Source organism: Mytilus trossulus, chromosome 1 (genome assembly GCF_036588685.1).
Source record: "Mytilus trossulus isolate FHL-02 chromosome 1, PNRI_Mtr1.1.1.hap1, whole genome shotgun sequence".
NCBI classification, from domain to species: Eukaryota; Metazoa; Mollusca; class Bivalvia; order Mytilida; family Mytilidae; genus Mytilus; species Mytilus trossulus.
The window spans coordinates 1,128,426-1,148,124 of record NC_086373.1 but is presented as its reverse complement, the minus strand read 5'-3'; the positions used below and the strand labels follow the sequence as shown (position 1 = coordinate 1,148,124).

The 19,699-nt window shown below is 33.8% G+C and overlaps 1 protein-coding gene across 1 annotated transcript in view; it reads right to left on the bottom strand.

Annotated features, from left to right (window-relative positions):
* LOC134712086 (armadillo repeat-containing X-linked protein 4-like) overlaps positions 1–19,699 on the bottom strand; it is a 49,849-nt gene that overhangs the window by 12,867 nt on the left and 17,283 nt on the right. Inside the window, exon 2 of the mRNA XM_063573242.1 lies at positions 17,766–18,526. Within this exon, the coding sequence (XP_063429312.1) occupies positions 17,766–18,526 (761 nt within the window). The remainder of the gene's footprint in view (positions 1–17,765; positions 18,527–19,699) is intronic.

Genomic DNA, 19,699 nt, shown 5'->3' with positions numbered 1-19,699 from the left:
AAGATTTTTGTAAAAGTTAACGACGACGGATGCCAAGTGATGAGAAAAGCTCACTTGGCCCTTGGGACCAGGTGAGTTAAAAATGAAAGCTGTCTCACTGTCAAAAATGTGAGTTATAGTGAATGCAATTCTCATTCAGTCACATTATTTGCAATAATTAAAAGTGAATTTACACTAGACAGTGAGCTTCTCAGATTTGTACCATTTTAGATCGAATGAGATTCGTTAAACATGTTATATAATTATAGTGCTTTCCCTAAACATATGTCAAGACTTGGTTTTCTATATACATGATATATATATACAAAAATAAAATATCACTGACTTTAAATTTAATTTATCAAATCTGAAACTGTTTCAAATGCTTTTAATATTTAGCAAATACCCTGCTGAAAACATCCCCCATAGCTTATCCCTGAGATTTGATACTGACAGTCAACTAACTTACCTACTTGTAAAACATCCCCCCTAGCTTATCCCTGAGATTTGATACTGACTGTCAACTAACTTACCTACTTGTAAAACATCCCCCATAGCTTATCCCTGAGATTTGATACTGACTGTCAACTAACTTACCTACTTGTAAAACATCAATAACCATTTGTCTATACTACTTTGTTATATAGATTTTATAAGGTATCTTTACCATTCATAAAATATTTATAAATCTAGAACCAAAGGATTCTAACAATAAGTGAAGAAGCCACCTATCATATGGTCATTGATTATTATCTTGATCAGTTATCTTCATTGTCTTCAGTATCGTGATCCAGGAAGAAAAATTATCATTTAAATTAAAGGTTTAAACAAATCTTTATGTCCATCCTTAGATAGGAAAGTTCATATCTAAGAACTAGAGGCTCTAAAGAGCCTGTGTCGCTCACCTTGGTCTATGTGCATATTAAACAAAGGACACAAATGGATTCATGACAAAATTGTATTTTGGTGATGGTGATGTGTTTGAAGTTCTTACTTTACTGAACGATTTTGCTTCTTACAATTATATCTATCATGAACTTTGCCCATTAGTAACAGAGAACTATATTTGGTAAAAATTTTCATAAAGGGCAATAACTCCTTAAGGGGTCAATTGACCATTTAGGTCATGTTGACTTATTTGTAGATCTTACTTTGCTGAACATTATTGCTGTTTACAGTTTATCGCTATCTATAATATGTAGTATTCAAGATAACCAAAAACGGCAAAATTTCTTTAAAAATTACCAATTGGAGGGCAGCAACCCAACAACCAGTTGTCCAATTCATCTGAAAAATTCAGGGCAGATAGATATTGACTTGATTAACAATTTAATTTCTTGTCAGATTTGCTCTAGATGCTTTGGTTTCATAGTTTATAAGCAAAAAACTGCATTTTACCCCTATGTTCTATTTTTAGCCGTGGCGGCCATCTTGGTTGAATGGCCAGGTCATCGGACACATTTTTCAAACTAGATACCCCAAAGATGATTGTGGCCTAATAGTTTCAGTGGAGATTGTGTAAAAGATTACTTAGATTTATGAAAAATGGTTAAAGATTGACTATAAAGGGCAATAACTCCTAAAGGGGTCAACTGACCATTTTGGTCATGTTGACTTATTTGTAGATCTTACTTTGCTGAACATTATTGCTGTTTACAATTTATCTCTATCTATAATAATATTCAAGATAATAACCAAAAACAGCAAAATTTCCTCAAAATTACCAATTCAGGGCCAGCAACCCAACAACCGATTGACCGATTCATCTGAAAATTTCAGGGCAGATAGTTCTTGACCTGATAAACATTTTTATCCCCATGTCAGATTTCCTCAAAATGCTTTGGTTTTTGAGTTATAAGCCAAAAACTGCATTTTACCCCTATGTTCTATTTTTAGCGGTGGCGGCCATCTTGGTTGGTTGACCAGGTCACGCCACACATTTTTTAAACTAGATACCCCAAAGATGATTGTGGCCAAGTTTGGATTAATTTGGCTCAGTAGTTTCAGAGGAGAAGATTTTTGTAAAAGATTACTTTAATTTACGAAAAATGGTTAAAAATTGACTATAAAGGGCAATAACTCCTAAACAGGTCAACTGACCATTTTGGTCATGTTGACTTATTTGTAGATCTTACTTTGCTGAACATTATTGCTGTTTACAGTTTATCTCTATCTATAATAATACTCAAGATAATAACCAAAAACAGCAAAATTTCCTCAAAATTACCAATTCAGGGGCAGCAACCCAACAACCGATTGACCGATTCATCTGAAAATTTCAGGGCAGATAGATCTTGACCTGATAAACATTTTTATCCATGTCAGATTTCCTCAAAATGCTTTGGTTATTGAGTTATAAGCCAAAAACTGCATTTTACCCCTTTGTTCTATTTTTAGCCGTGGCGGCCATCTTGGTTGGTTGACCAGGTCACGCCACACATTTTTTAAACTAGATACCCCAAAGATGATTGTGGCCAAGTTTGGATTAATTTGGCCAAGTAGTTTCAGAGGAGAAGATTTTTGTAAAAGATTACTTTAATTAACGAAAAAATGGTTAAAAATTGACTATAAAGGGCAATAACTCCTAAACAGGTCAACTGACCATTTTGGTCATGTTGACTTATTTGTAGATCTTACTTTGCTGAACATTATTGCTGTTTACAGTTAACTCTAACTATAATAATATTCAAGATAATAACCAAAAACAGCAAAATTTCTTCAAAATTACCAATTCAGGGGCAGCAACCCAACAACCGATTGACCGATTCATCTGAAAATTTCAGGGCAGATAGATCTTGACCTGATGAACATTTTAACCATGTCAGATTTGCTCTAAATGCTTTGGTTTTTGAGTTATAAGCCAAAAACTGCATTTTACCCCTATGTTCTATTTTTAGCCGTGGCGGCCATCTTGGTTGGTTGACCGGGTCACGCCACACATTTTTTAAACTAGATACCCCAATGATGATTGTGGCCAAGTTTGGTTTGATTTGGCCCAGTAGTTTCAGAGGAGAAGATTTTTGTAAAAGTTAACGACGACGGACGACGACGACGACGGACGACGGAAGCCAAGTGATGAGAAAAGCTCACTTGGCCCTTCGGGCCAGGTGAGCTAAAAAAGTATGTACCAGTAATTAAAAAGTATAAGTCAAACATGTCAACAAATTTCATCACAATCTTACATTTACAGAAAAGAAATTGTATATAACTATACCAGAGACAGATTTATAGGGTTTTCCAGGGAGCCAATGTGCCCCCCTTTTGTAGGAAGTTGGAAAATTTGGTTGATTATTTAAGGAATAACTAAAGCATGACTGGAGCAGGCCCCCTCTTGTACAGTCTGTGCCCCCTCCCCCTTATTAAAATTTCTGGATCCGCCATGGTATACAGTTTACTAAGTAACAAAGGGCCATAACTGTAGTTTGAGTACTTCATCAACACAGAAAATAAATATCCACAATAGGACATACTTTGGCAATCATGTTTATTTAGTTTTAAGTCAAATTATAGAGATTTCAGTAAATCTTTTTATTGTAACAGATAAAGATATATATATCTGGATAGCAATTTATTTTCTTCTAAAAGATCTGCAGGAGACATAATCCCATCGGAGAAGAAATGCTTAAAGCTTATCAGTAAAATTAAATCTGAACACCTAAGTTCACGGCCGACACTCGGCTAACCGAGAGATAGGTCGGTTAATCTATATTGAGTATGCGGCTATATCGGCAGTGGGTCTGTTAATCGGGTTGGCTAAAGTCTGTTAAGAGTAAAACTCACAATTTAATGTTAAACTCTGTTAAATATACAGATTTTTTGGCACATTATGAGAATCACATCAAAAAAAGAAAAGTGTCTGACAATCATAGAACATTTTCCACCATTAAAAACTAGAGGCTCTAAAGAGCCTGTGTCGCTCACCTTGGTCTATGTGCATATTAAAGGACACAAATGGATTCATGACAAAATTGTATTTTGGTGATGGTGATGTGTTGGAAGTTCTTACTTTTCTGAACGTTCTTGCTTCTTACAATTATATCTATAATGAACCTTGCCCATTAGTAACAGAGAAAAATATTTGGTAAAAATTTACATAAATTTACCGAATTAATGAAAATTGTTAAAAATTGACTATAAAGGGCAATAACTCCTTAAGGGGTCAATTGACCGTTTAGGTCACTTGACTTATTTGTAGATCTTACTTTGCTGAACATTATTGCTGTTTACAGTTTATCTCTATCTATAATAGTATTCAAGATAATAACCAAAAACGGCAAAATTTCTTTAAAAATTACCAATTGGAAAGCAGCAAGCCAACAACCGATTGTCCAATTCATCTGAAAATTTCAGGGCAGATAGATATTGACCTGATAAACATTTTTATCCCATGTCAAATTTCCTCAAAATGCTTTGGTTTTTGAGTTATAAGCCCAAAACTGCATTTTACCCCTATGTTCTATTTTTAGCCATGGCAGCCATCATGGTTGGTTGACCGGGTCACGCCACACAATTTTTAAACTAGATACCCCAAAGATGATTGTGGCCAAGTTTGGATTAATTTGGCTCAGTAGTTTCAGAGGAGAAGATTTTTGTAAAAGATTACTTAGATTTATGAAAAATGGTTAAAAATTGACTATGAAGGGCAATAACTCCTAAAGGGGTCAACTGACCATTTCAGTCATGTTGACTTATTTGTAAATCTAACTTTGCTGAACATTATTACTGTTTACAGTTTATCTCTATCTATAATAATATTCAAGGTAATAACCAAAAACAGCAAAATTTCCTCAAAATTACCAATTCAGGGGCAGCAACCCAACAACAGGTTAACCGATTCATCTGAAAATTTCAGGGCAGATAGATCTTGACCTGATAAACATTTTTATCCCATGTCAGATTTCCTCAAAATGCTTTGGTTTTTGAGTTATAAGCCAAAAACTGCATTTTACCCCTTTGTTCTATTTTTAGCCGTGGCGGCCATCTTGGTTGGTTGACCAGGTCACGCCACACATTTTTTAAACTAGATACCCCAAAGATGATTGTGGCCAAGTAGTTTCAGAGGAGAAGATTTTTGTAAAAGATTACTTTAATTAACGAAAAAATGGTTAAAAATTGACTATAAAGGGCAATAACTCCTAAACAGGTCAACTGACCATTTTGGTCATGTTGACTTATTTGTAGATCTTACTTTGCTGAACATTATTGCTGTTTACAGTTAACTCTCACTATAATAATATTCAAGATAATAACCAAAAACAACAAAATTTCTTCAAAATTACCAATTCAGGGGCAGCAACCCAACAACCGATTGACCGATTCATCTGAAAATTTCAGGGCAGATAGATCTTGACCTGATGAACATTTTTACCATGTCAGATTTGCTCTAAATGCTTTGGTTTTTGAGTTATAAGCCAAAAACTGCATTTTACCCCTATGTTCTATTTTTAGCCGTGGCGGCCATCTTGGTTGGTTGACCGGGTCACGCCACACATTTTTTAAACTAGATACCCCAATGATGATTGTGGCCAAGTTTGGTTTGATTTGGCCCAGTAGTTTCAGAGGAGAAGATTTTTCGTAAAAGTTAACGACGACGACGATGGACGACGACGACGGACGACGGACGCCAAGTGATGAGAAAAGCTCACTTGGCCCTTCGGGCCAGGTGAGCTAAAAAAGTATGTACCGGTAATTAAAAAGTATAAGTCAAACATGTCAACAAATTTCATCACAATCTTACATTTACAGAAAAGAAATTGTATAAAACTATACCAGAGACAGATTTATAGGGTTTTCCAGGGAGCCAATGTGCCCCCCTTTTGTAGGAAGTTGGAAAATTTGGTTGATTATTTAAGGAATAACTAAAGCATGACTGGAGCAGGCCCCCTCTTGTACAGTCTGTGCCCCCTCCCCCTTATTAAAATTTCTGGATCCGCCATGGTATACAGTTTACTAAGTAACAAAGGGCCATAACTGTATTTTGAGTACTTCATCAACACAGAAAATAAATATCCACAATAGGACATACTTTGGCAATCATGTTTATTTAGTTTTAAGTCAAATTATAGAGATTTCAGTAAATTTTTTTATTGTAACAGATAAAGATATATATATCTGGATAGCAATTTATTTTCTTCTAAAAGATCTGCAGGAGACATAATCCCATCGGAGAAGAAATGCTTAAAGCTTATCAGTAAAATTAAATCTGAACACCTAAGTTCACGGCCGACACTCGGCTAACCGAGAGATAGGTCGGTTAATCTATATTGAGTATGCGGCTATATCGGCAGTGGGTCTGTTAATCGGGTTGGCTAAAGTCTGTTAAGAGTAAAACTCACAATTTAATGTTAAACTCTGTTAAATATACAGATTTTTTGGCACATTATGAGAATCACATCAAAAAAAGAAAAGTGTCTGACAATCATAGAACATTTTCCACCATTAAAAACTAGAGGCTCTAAAGAGCCTGTGTCGCTCACCTTGGTCTATGTGCATATTAAAGGACACAAATGGATTCATGACAAAATTGTATTTTGGTGATGGTGATGTGTTGGAAGTTCTTACTTTTCTGAACGTTCTTGCTTCTTACAATTATATCTATAATGAACCTTGCCCATTAGTAACAGAGAAAAATATTTGGTAAAAATTTACATAAATTTACCGAATTAATGAAAATTGTTAAAAATTTGACTATAAAGGGCAATAACTCCTTAAGGGGTCAATTGACCGTTTAGGTCACTTGACTTATTTGTAGATCTTACTTTGCTGAACATTATTGCTGTTTACAGTTTATCTCTATCTATAATAGTATTCAAGATAATAACCAAAAACGGCAAAATTTCTTTAAAAATTACCAATTGGAAAGCAGCAAGCCAACAACCGATTGTCCAATTCATCTGAAAATTTCAGGGCAGATAGATATTGACCTGATAAACATTTTTATCCCATGTCAAATTTCCTCAAAATGCTTTGGTTTTTGAGTTATAAGCCAAAAACTGCATTTTACCCCTATGTTCTATTTTTAGCCATGGCAGCCATCTTGGTTGGTTGACCGGGTCACGCCACACAATTTTTAAACTAGATACCCCAAAGATGATTGTGGCCAAGTTTGGATTAATTTGGCTCAGTAGTTTCAGAGGAGAAGATTTTTGTAAAAGATTACTTAGATTTATGAAAAATGGTTAAAAATTGACTATGAAGGGCAATAACTCCTAAAGGGGTCAACTGACCATTTCGGTCATGTTGACTTATTTGTAAATCTAACTTTGCTGAACATTATTACTGTTTACAGTTTATCTCTATCTATAATAATATTCAAGATAATAACCAAAAACAGCAAAATTTCCTCAAAATTACCAATTCAGGGGCAGCAACCCAACAACAGGTTAACCGATTCATCTGAAAATTTCAGGGCAGATAGATCTTGACCTGATGAACATTTTTACCATGTCAGATTTGCTCTAAATGCTTTGGTTTTTGAGTTATAAGCCAAAAACTGCATTTTACCCCTATGTTCTATTTTTAGCCGTGGCGGCCATCTTGGTTGGTTGACCGGGTCACGCCACACATTTTTTAAACTAGATACCCCAATGATGATTGTGGCCAAGTTTGGTTTGATTTGGCCCAGTAGTTTCAGAGGAGAAGATTTTTCGTAAAAGTTAACGACGACGACGATGGACGACGACGACGGACGACGGACGCCAAGTGATGAGAAAAGCTCACTTGGCCCTTCGGGCCAGGTGAGCTAAAAAAGTATGTACCGGTAATTAAAAAGTATAAGTCAAACATGTCAACAAATTTCATCACAATCTTACATTTACAGAAAAGAAATTGTATAAAACTATACCAGAGACAGATTTATAGGGTTTTCCAGGGAGCCAATGTGCCCCCCTTTTGTAGGAAGTTGGAAAATTTGGTTGATTATTTAAGGAATAACTAAAGCATGACTGGAGCAGGCCCCCTCTTGTACAGTCTGTGCCCCCTCCCCCTTATTAAAATTTCTGGATCCGCCATGGTATACAGTTTACTAAGTAACAAAGGGCCATAACTGTAGTTTGAGTACTTCATCAACACAGAAAATAAATATCCACAATAGGACATACTTTGGCAATCATGTTTATTTAGTTTTAAGTCAAATTATAGAGATTTCAGTAAATTTTTTTATTGTAACAGATAAAGATATATATATCTGGATAGCAATTTATTTTCTTCTAAAAGATCTGCAGGAGACATAATCCCATCGGAGAAGAAATGCTTAAAGCTTATCAGTAAAATTAAATCTGAACACCTAAGTTCACGGCCGACACTCGGCTAACCGAGAGATAGGTCGGTTAATCTATATTGAGTATGCGGCTATATCGGCAGTGGGTCTGTTAATCGGGTTGGCTAAAGTCTGTTAAGAGTAAAACTCACAATTTAATGTTAAACTCTGTTAAATATACAGATTTTTTGGCACATTATGAGAATCACATCAAAAAAAGAAAAGTGTCTGACAATCATAGAACATTTTCCACCATTAAAAACTAGAGGCTCTAAAGAGCCTGTGTCGCTCACCTTGGTCTATGTGCATATTAAAGGACACAAATGGATTCATGACAAAATTGTATTTTGGTGATGGTGATGTGTTGGAAGTTCTTACTTTTCTGAACGTTCTTGCTTCTTACAATTATATCTATAATGAACCTTGCCCATTAGTAACAGAGAAAAATATTTGGTAAAAATTTACATAAATTTACCGAATTAATGAAAATTGTTAAAAATTTGACTATAAAGGGCAATAACTCCTTAAGGGGTCAATTGACCGTTTAGGTCACTTGACTTATTTGTAGATCTTACTTTGCTGAACATTATTGCTGTTTACAGTTTATCTCTATCTATAATAGTATTCAAGATAATAACCAAAAACGGCAAAATTTCCTCAAAATTACCAATTCAGGGGCAGCAACCCAACAACAGGTTAACCGATTCATCTGAAAATTTCAGGGCAGATAGATCTTGACCTGATAAACATTTTTATCCCCATGTCAGATTTCCTCAAAATGCTTTGGTTTTTGAGTTATAAGCCAAAAACTGCATTTTACCCCTTTGTTCTATTTTTAGCCGTGGCGGCCATCTTGGTTGGTTGACCAGGTCACGCCACACATTTTTTAAACTAAATACCCCAAAGATGATTGTGGCCAAGTTTGGATTAATTTGGCCAAGTAGTTTCAGAGGAGAAGATTTTTGTAAAAGATTACTTTAATTAACGAAAAAATGGTTAAAAATTGACTATAAAGGGCAATAACTCCTAAACAGGTCAACTGACCATTTTGGTCATGTTGACTTATTTGTAGATCTTACTTTGCTGAACATTATTGCTGTTTACAGTTAACTCTAACTATAATAATATTCAAGATAATAACCAAAAACAGCAAAATTTCTTCAAAATTACCAATTCAGGGGCAGCAACCCAACAACCGATTGACCGATTCATCTGAAAATTTCAGGGCAGATAGATCTTGACCTGATAAACATTTTTACCCCATGTCAGATTTCCTCTAAATGCTTTGGTTTTTGAGTTATAAGCCAAAAACTGCATTTTACCCCTATGTTCTATTTTTAGCCGTGGCGGCCATCTTGGTTGGATGACCGGGTCACGCCACACATTTTTAAAACTAAATACCCCAATGATGATTGTGGCCAAGTTTGGTTTGATTTGGCCCAGTAGTTTCAGAGGAGAAGATTTTTGTAAAAGTTAACGACGACGGACGACGGACGACGGACGCAAAGTGATGGGAAAAGCTCACTTGGCCCTTCGGGCCAGGTGAGCTAAAAATGCATAGCCTGCGCAATTTTAAGTAAAATGAAAAGGCGTCGTGCAAGTATGTGGTTTTTATGCTTGTACGCATAGCAATATTTTAGATAAAAGGCCAAAAAAACATTTTAAGATATGATTTAAAGGACACAAAGTAGTACTTTGGTTCTAAAAGATCAATTGTCATTGATAAATATTTCATAATTGTTATATAAGTTGAGTTATACCACATTTTAATGAATATTAGGGGAATACAGTCTGTTAATGGGTTGGACAATAAAAATCGTGTCAGTTAAGAGTTATTTAGCCACGACAGTAGTCTTACTACCATGAGTTTATATTTTCACATTGAAAACAATGAGATGTACTTATGACGACAAAATAACAATACGGTGCAACAGAAATTCATTAAAAGGGTGTGTCACTTCAAATAAGCCTTATATGGACTGATTGGCTGCTCGAATTCGCATGAATCTATTATTTACGCCAAGTTATCAATCAGCCTAATTTTTTTGTCTGTTCAAAGTCTGTAACATCTATGAATCTGTCATGTGTTGCAATTCAGCTGGTTAAATTCCAGGCGTTTTCTTTGGAAGACTTTTCTACCTTAGGAATAGATTACCTCATGCCGGCGTCACACATTGGCGGATGACCAGTGTGCACCAAACGTACAGAGAAAACTGACAAAGTCAGTATACGTTAGTTGTATTGTAAAAGAAAAATGCAGTTTCTTTTATTTCATATAGTTTATTAGTTAATGTATGTGGGTTCTACTTTGTAAACATAAAATTATTGTCTAAATGTTCTATACATTTTTCAAGCGTAGGATATTTCAAATATGTCAAATAAGCACTTTTAGAAACTATTGAACTTTTTGGACAGTGAGACTTCAGCAGTTGCCAAATTATATATTATGTCTAGTAGAGTTACAATGTATATAGAACATCTTAAGAGTTCGGAAAAAGGTTGGCCTTTGTCAGCAAATCTTTTTGTTTTTTAAAGTCAGTTAAAGGGATAATTACTATGACATTCAGAACTTAGTATATAAACTGATCAAGCCGCTATGATATTAATAGCGAGTTTCTTGATATTCTAGGTGAGTCTCTTGGTTTTGAAAATAATTTAGAATTAAAATATTTTTCTTTTAATCTTATTTTGAAAAATAAATAAAGCGTATAAGTAACTAATATTTTAATTCAGATGTTTATTTTAACAGTAATCATTATTGTTATTATTTGGTATTGAATTGGAATTGTTTGTAGTATTTTATTATTGTTTTCAACTTATTTTGACTTCAAAATGTGTGCTTTGAAATTATATTGTAATTTCTTTAATGTTATGTTTATTGAATAAATAGCGAGTTTCTTGATATCCTAGGTGTCAGTCGACCCAGAACCAGCTCTCACAGATGTAGTTCGTCTGTTGAGAGTCTGTCGGGAATCTACACAACGGCTAATTTCACAATATACACACAATCCATATACCATTCACATCGTTGTAATGAGTCAAATACATTTGTTATAATATATACGGAGTATACACAAATATCAATCTATTTCCTGTTATAATAGTTGCACGCCATAGGAATGCTTAGCAATCGTTCAAAGCGCGTTGCATAAGTTTGAAGTACGTCGAAATACAAAGGAAAAATTGAGAAAGGGAATGTGTCAAAGCGACTACAACCCGACCAAAGAACAGGCAACAGACAAAGGCCACCAATGGGTGTTCAATGTAGAGAGAAACTCAAGCACCCGTAGGCGTCCTTCAGCTGGCCCCTTAAAAAATATGCATACTAGTACAGTGATAATGGACGTCATAATAAACTCCGAATTATACACAAGAAACTAAAATTAAAAATCATATAAGACTAACAAAGGCCAGAGGCTCCTGACTTGGGACAGGCGCAAAATTGCGGAGGGGATAAACATGTTTATGAGATATCAACCCTCCCCCGATACCTCTAGCCACTGAAGGAAAGTAAATGAACGCTACAACCCGAGGAGATTTTAATGCAGCATAAAAAACATACAACATACGTTTCATGAACGCCGGATAAACGTTTAGCCTTAGGTACGCTTCTAGTACGCCCAATTCACGCTTAAAGCATATTTGCAGCGTAAATGATTTTTAACACGCCGGAGTTTATTTCCGGTATGTATTTTCCTTTCAACGGTACCGAGTCATCATTCTCATTTTCTGCCGCCTAAGGAAATGTCTGTACCAAGTTCTAAACCGTGGTTCTAAACAAGAAATAGACATTAGTAAGGTTTTTTTATATTAGTGTAGGGTGCTGATTTAATGTGTAACAACAAGACAATCTTATATTCCTGTAAATCACAATAAATGCATAAAATTAATTTTATTTTTCGAGTAATGATGTATTCCAATGATATTGTAAGTCATTTAGCCGCCTCGCAGTCCCCAAACGTGCTTGTTTTTCTATCGAGTGACCTTCAAGGTGGTGTAGAGAAAGGTTGATGTTGAAAGGTTTGTCTATATTTGTTTGCATTATAAACATATTTCAGTTCATTTGATAAAAAAAATCAAAACATTAAGAAGTTTATCTCTGATTTATGTACTTGTTAACTATGTAAATGACAAATTGGTGCCATTCATATCAATGATACAGAATCCACATGATATATGCGACCATTCTTTGATGAAATTAATATTACTCTGATTTTACACTTTTTAAAATCATTTTTATCAATTTTTGAGATTCCATTGTCTAAACTTATGTTTCATTGTTCATGTGTTGTTTCCATTTATTCTATCCACTAATATTGGGCCAATCTCTTTATTCAGATAACACCCCATATAACAATTAAATTATACTTGTAATTTCATTCATAACTCTTAACAGACCAATTGACAGACCAAGTTTTATACATCCGACCCATTAACAGACCATATTTTTTTTTTAAATTGATTTATGTCACCAAAATACAGTTTTTTGTGTAGATTTTTCACATATTGATGTTAATATGGTAAACAAACATAATGCCAGTCTTTTTTCAATGTTCAAAAGATTGCATGCAAGAAAACTCAACCAACGTGTAATTTTTGTGTACATTTTGTGTGTGTAAAATGTGTATAAATGTACTGATGAGTAACTCGCCTTTTCATTTTATAGATCGTTTATTGAAGCTAGAAAAAAAATAATTACTCCAAATCATTTTGTCAGACATGAATATTTTTTATGATATAAATATAATTAAAAAGTTATACAATGAAACATGCTGACCTTGCACTGATTTTCACGATAACACCTGATTAACAGACTTTAGCCAACCCGATTAACAGACCCAACGCCGATATAGCCGCATACTCAATATAGATTAACCGACCTATCTCTCGGTAAGCCGAGTGTCGGCTGTGAAGTTTGGACAATAACAATTGGGAATCATTTGGTTTTCTTAATCATGTTAATCATGGTAAATACCTATATGCAATATCAAAACTTAAAAGTTTATGATTAGTACCAAATATCAATCATCAATTACCAGTTATTAACTACATAAATTATATTTACATCATAATAATAAGATATTATTAACAAAAAATTACAACATTGTCATTACTGTTTAGTGATAAAACAATCTTACCGTTTTACAATGTTTTTAGTAAACGACTTATTGGTTGATATATTAATGCAGGTATTGTGTCAGTCCAACAGACTATCATAAATCAATAAAAACACTGTGGTAGATAGTATACTATTTACTAACCACTTGTCTTAAAAAAAGTCATTCAGGCTAGGCCACACAAATTATAAATTTACCTGTTTCAAGATTCATGTATAGAATTGGATAAAGCAGACACCATTCCAAATAAGTTCCATTTTTTTTCTTGCTAATAATTTTAAATAATTGTATTGTTATGTTGGAAAAAAGGACAGAAATTTATTTTAATCAGGAAGAATTTTGACACTTTTATTTGTTACAATTACTTTCTACTTTCCCATATAACAGGCTATTATTTGAACTTGGAATTATTTTTAATTATGGAATTTGCATAATTTCTTGTGTTTAATTTTTTTTATAAATTCCATGTTTATTTGGTATTATAACTTTGTGAGCGGTTAATAACACTTTCCATACAATGTATTTTGGTTAGATAGTGTTGTGCACGGCACAGTACATTCTATTGAATATATGCTATTTTCTTTGTAATAAAAAGTGTTGTGCGCAGCACAGAACATTTCAGTACAGAATAAACATGGAATTTATTAAAAAATTCAATAACAAGAAATCAAGCAAATTCCATAATTAAAAATAATTCCAAGTTCAAATAACAGCCTGTTATATGATAAAATTGTTTTTTTTTAAATATGATGTTCCAAATCCTTATTAAAGGGCAAATCTAATAAAAATGTGGATATAATGCATTCACTCTACATTCTCTATCTCAAAGCAGAGAATTTCAGTAGATGGTAGGTGAACACATCCAAATTTCTGTAGCAAACAGATTCCAAAGTCTTCCTCTTTTAGCCAATTTTTACTTTTCAAGCAAGCTTATTTCACATTTTAAAATTTACAGTTAATACATAATGACATAGTGCAATAAGATGCTTTGCTGAGTGCAGCCTGATACCACCGTAGAGGTTGAACCCTGAACAGTTGTGGCAAATTTTGACACAATATTCAAGCTTGATTCTGTCTGAATTTGGATTGTGATCAATTTTTTGACATAGTATAGGTTGTGAACAAATGTCAAGATCTCACAAATCTACTGCACAATACTGTGTAATTAAAGATTCTTCTTTTAAATTTATGCAAATTTTGAAAAAAATTGGACCCCCCCCCCTTTCAATACCCCCCAAACTCAATCCCAGCCTTTCCATTGAAGTATGGAACCTTAAAGTACAATTTCAAAGAGATCCATATTCTTAAACACAAGTTATTGTCTTGAAACTAGTAAAATGCTTGTTTTTGGCCCATTTTTGGCCCCTAATTCTGGCATGAATTGGGCAATTAAATCCAAACTCAATCCCAGCCTTCCTTTTGTGATATGGAACCTTGTGGTAAAATGTAAGAGAGATCTATACACTTACACACAAGTTATTGTCCAGAAAATACAAAAATGCTAGTTTTTGGTTCCTTTTTGGCCCTTTATACCCACACTGGTGGCACCATAACCCCCAAAATGAATCAAAACCTACTACTTGTGGTATTACACATTGTGGTACAATATCAGAGCAATTGTAATACTTATACACATGTTTATATCCTGAAGGTAGAAAAATGCTTAATTTGGCCTCCTTTTTCCAAAACGGTTGAGACTATCATCCCCAAAATCAATTCCAACCTTCCTTTAGAGGTATTGAACCTTCATAGAGATCCATTTACTTTAGCTAAAGTTATTGCCCTGACACCAAATGTGTCTTTGGATGACGCAGACGCAGACGCAGACGAAGACGACAACATCATACCATTAAACGATGGCAAAAAATTTGCAGTCGTATAAAAAACTGAATGAATGAATGAATCTTAAACCAGAATAATATATAGAAATGTACCCATTGATAAATAAGGACAACTCTTTTCTTACCATTTAATGCACTACTACCACAACAATCAATGCTAAAATGTCTCACTCGCACAATTGATTAAGACTAAGTAATACCTTGGAAATCTATGAAATAAAGGTTTGACTATGCTTATCATGAAAACTTAAATAATATGTTGATCAATCGATCATGTAAATGAGGTCAAGGTCAGGAGAACTCTGTTAAATAAATGTATACATCTGACAATGATCTTATAGAGTTACTGATCAGGAAAACTTAATGTTGATCATGGTCACAAGAACCCTCTAATTAATTTTAAAATGTTGAAATTATTCTTTAAACCAAATGTAGAAGCGGTAATACTGGTGGATACTTAAAGTCATAAATGAGTGACCGGTGAAAAATAATGTTATTCCAATTCTTGAACCAATGCATACAAACATCATAAACTTAATCTTCCTTGTCCCCGATATTATAATTTTTTTCAATCGGTCAGTGTTGTTGTGAAAATATGACAGGTAATCAAAATTCGTGTTTTGGAGCTGAAGTTTAATGATTGCCACCAATCAACAAAAAAGCATGGATATAGAGCAAGTGTTTAACATATACGATCAGATAGTGGTTCATTTTAAGGACATCCATGCGTATTGTAATTTGTAATCACCATATTTTTTCAAGATGGGTCACACAGAGGTCACTTTGCCTACGAAAAATATGTCCAGAATTGCCTGAAAGGAAGCATTTAAAATAAAGTAAACTACTTAGTATGAACAAATTATAGTATTTTCTTCAGAAAAAAGTATATGTACATTATGAAAACTACCCATTGAGTTATACAAAACATATGCATTATTTTATTCATTCGAGGTTTCTTATGACTTTAACTAATAACAACATCCCAAGTTAGATCCAGCATATTCATGTTGTGTGTTCAAATCATTTACATAAGCCAGGTTTGTACTTACTAAATATTAATGACTTTAATAAGCTCTAATCCAACACTTTTATTTTCACTGTCTTAAATATATCTTATAGGTAAAAATATTACACTTTCAGCTACGTTTATATTTTCTTCCAATTATCAATTAAAACTGTCCCTTTCAACAAAATCAATGACTGTAATTGTATAACCTATTATGTAACATCTGTTTATAATCCTGGAAAGTAAATGAGCCTTGTTCTTCCACACAAAAATCTTCACTTTTTAATGAAGTTAAAGTTATTCAGTTATATACAGTATTTATATTAGCTATAGATTTATGATTAATATCATGTTGGTTTTTGTTTAGTTTATTAATTCTAAAAGAAGATTTGCTATAAGTATAGCTCCATTTTATATAAAGATCAAGTAAGACATTAACAAGTTGACAAAAAAGCAGTAGACTATAAATATAGCTCAGCCTTAGCTAGCTGTTCAACAGGAGCATGATCTACTTGTTCCAAGCAATCATTATCAAAAGCATTGCCAGGAATTAAAAAAAATATGATTAGGTAATTTTTTTAGGACATACTTGAATTAATGAGCAGCATTCTATTCATAAGGCCATAATAAATAATAGGTTTGTTTGCCCAAACGCTACCTACCCAGAAAAAAGCTGCCTACTCAAATTCTTTTATTGTCCTGATTTGAAGATTTTTTTTTTAATCAAATAGGCATGAAGACTAATAAACATCTGATACTTCAATATCTTTTTTTGAAAAAAAAAAAAGAAAATGCCTACCTACCTACCCACTGTCTCAACCTTTGGGTAGGGTTTGGGCAAACCAAAATATTTTTAAGTTTTAGAAAGTATGTAAAGCTTGAATACAGGATCTGTATTTAGAACAGATTGGTGTTTACAGAACTTGAGCATTATATATGGCCATATTTTTCAGGCTTGACTAGCTGAGATGTGAGTGAACAAGACACTAAATGTGGGAGTGCTACTCAGAAAGTCCATTAAGGATGGTAAGTTATTATTGTGGATGAATATCTTGAAAAAAATAATCAAGCTCATAAAAATGCATATATGTCATGTATGAACTATCTTAAACAACAACTGGAACAATAACTTTAGAAAGTGTCAATTGACTGTCCTCTCATGGAAATCACATTAGAAACACAAAAACAATGGATAATCACTATACAATTGTGTATGTAGTAAATGTGAGAAATAACAAAGTCATTTATAGACATGACTGCAAATTTACTGATTAATAAATCATAATTATATTATTTTTCCAATATTTATAGATCATCATTGATCATCTCAATGAGTTTGATTTTCTCACTTGAGCCAGTACGGCGAAAATAAGAAAAGCAATGGAGTTGAGATGACCAATGATAATTTTTTTTATTGCTATTGTTTACCTATGACGACTTTGTCAATTTCATGTCAATTTCTTTACAACGACACATGCCCCCTAAGATTCTAGCGCACTAGAATCTGCTGAGAAAGGAAATTATCAGTCGCAAGATCAAAGGAAAATAGCGATAATAATGCTAACCTGATTTCTGGTAAAGGTTGAACATCGATTGATTCCGTTGAGGACCGTCTCCTGTAACTTAGGATCAGGATGGGTTAATAAGCAGGACAGAACCTCAGCATTATAACCAGACAGAATCCCTGGAGATGTCTGAGATACAAGCAATGCGTCTGTTATCTCTTCTTCACTGAATCGTGTATAACTCGGATCATCATCCCATTCTTTTTTTACCTCACAGGATTTTCCATTTACACTCTTGGTTTGTTTTCCTTCTGCAGTGCTTCCATTTTGATAAGGTATCTTTGATTCACTTTCAGATATTACTATCTTTGGTGTAGATGAAAGAGTCTGAGACCTTTTAGGTTCTATTATCTCCCCTGCAAATACCTCTTTATTTCCCTCCAAACCATTGTTAACTTCAAGTTTTACTTCTTTCTTGGTGTTGTCATCTTTTATAGTTTCTGATTTGTCTTTTAATGTATTATCTTTACTTTCTGCATTTTGATTTGTATTCTCGTCAGTATTTTCAACTCCATCAGATAGAAATTTCTGAAGTTCTTTTCTAAAGAATTCCAAATTTTCTGAGTCGTCCTTAGCAATTGGTTTACTCTTTGGCATTTCATGAGGTTTTTTAGGACTTTGCACATCCACGTTGATAAAATCTTCGTTTGGGTGTTTACGTTTACCATGAATATGAATATCTTTGTGTGTGTGATCATTATGCTGGTCAGACACAGGTATCAGTGTATCATCTTCCTCATTATTCTTCTCTGGAGATTTTTCTAAAAATTGAAATTATATTAAAATTTATTCATATATAATAATATTGATATAATATAAGACATGTAAGAAGAATAAATCTGTAAAAATTCTGCTGACATTGACTAGTTTTAACCATTACTGAAAGGCATAGTCTGATAAACTAAATTGAAACAATAGGATGGATATATTCAACATACGCCTATTTGCAGACGACACTATTGTTTATCTAGTTATAAAATCTAAAATCTAAAAATAAAATTATGAAACCCTACAAAAGATCAAAACACACTAGGCATCTGGGAACATACTTGGAAATTGGCTTTTCATCCTGACAAGTGTAATGCTATATCCATCAGTTGAAATAAAAACCCATTCACTTACAATTACACTTTACACAGCCACGCTCTTGAACATGTTGACAAGGCAAAATACCTAGGCGTGACAATACAATCAGACCTAAAATGGCACAGTCACAAGAACACCATCTGTAATAAGCAGTCAGAGCTCTGACATAAACAAGTCAGAATAAACTGACTTCTTCAAGTCAGAAAATGTTTTGAAATTCTGACCTGTACGGGTCAATTTTTGTTTTGCGTGGTTTTCCATCGAGTCCGTCAAACCAGAAGTTATTTTGAATTTGCCGCCGATCTAAGACACATACGATCACGTGGTTTTTTGCGAGAGATCACGTGTTTGAGAGTCGTTGTTTTGGGAGTTTCTCGAACGAGAAGTTATTGAAAATATAGTGATTATTTACGTTTTTTTAGTGAAAATCTAGGTCAATGTGGTCATTTTCAGATGGTAATTCATATTACCTCCGTATTTTCATGGCCATTTTAATATTTTTTACGTGTAAAGAAGGTCTTTGCAAGTGATTTTGTTGCTGTTTCATGAAGGCGCGTGACCTGTAAATACGGACGCGTGGCCTTTGAGATGACCTGGTGTCTGACAATTCTGACTTGTTCAGGCTGTAGTCTCAGGTTCAGGTCAGAAAATGTTGTTATGATAATGAACTGTTATTTTCGGGAGACAACTCGTGTTGTCTTAAACAGTATTAACATTATTAACCAGTCAGTGCAATTTTAAAAGTGAAATTATTGCTTCAAGATGAACATCGTCACGTGATTTTTCTATTTTTAAACTCAATCACGAATTGACTTTTAAACCTTTCCGAGTTTGCGGCTTATTAAATA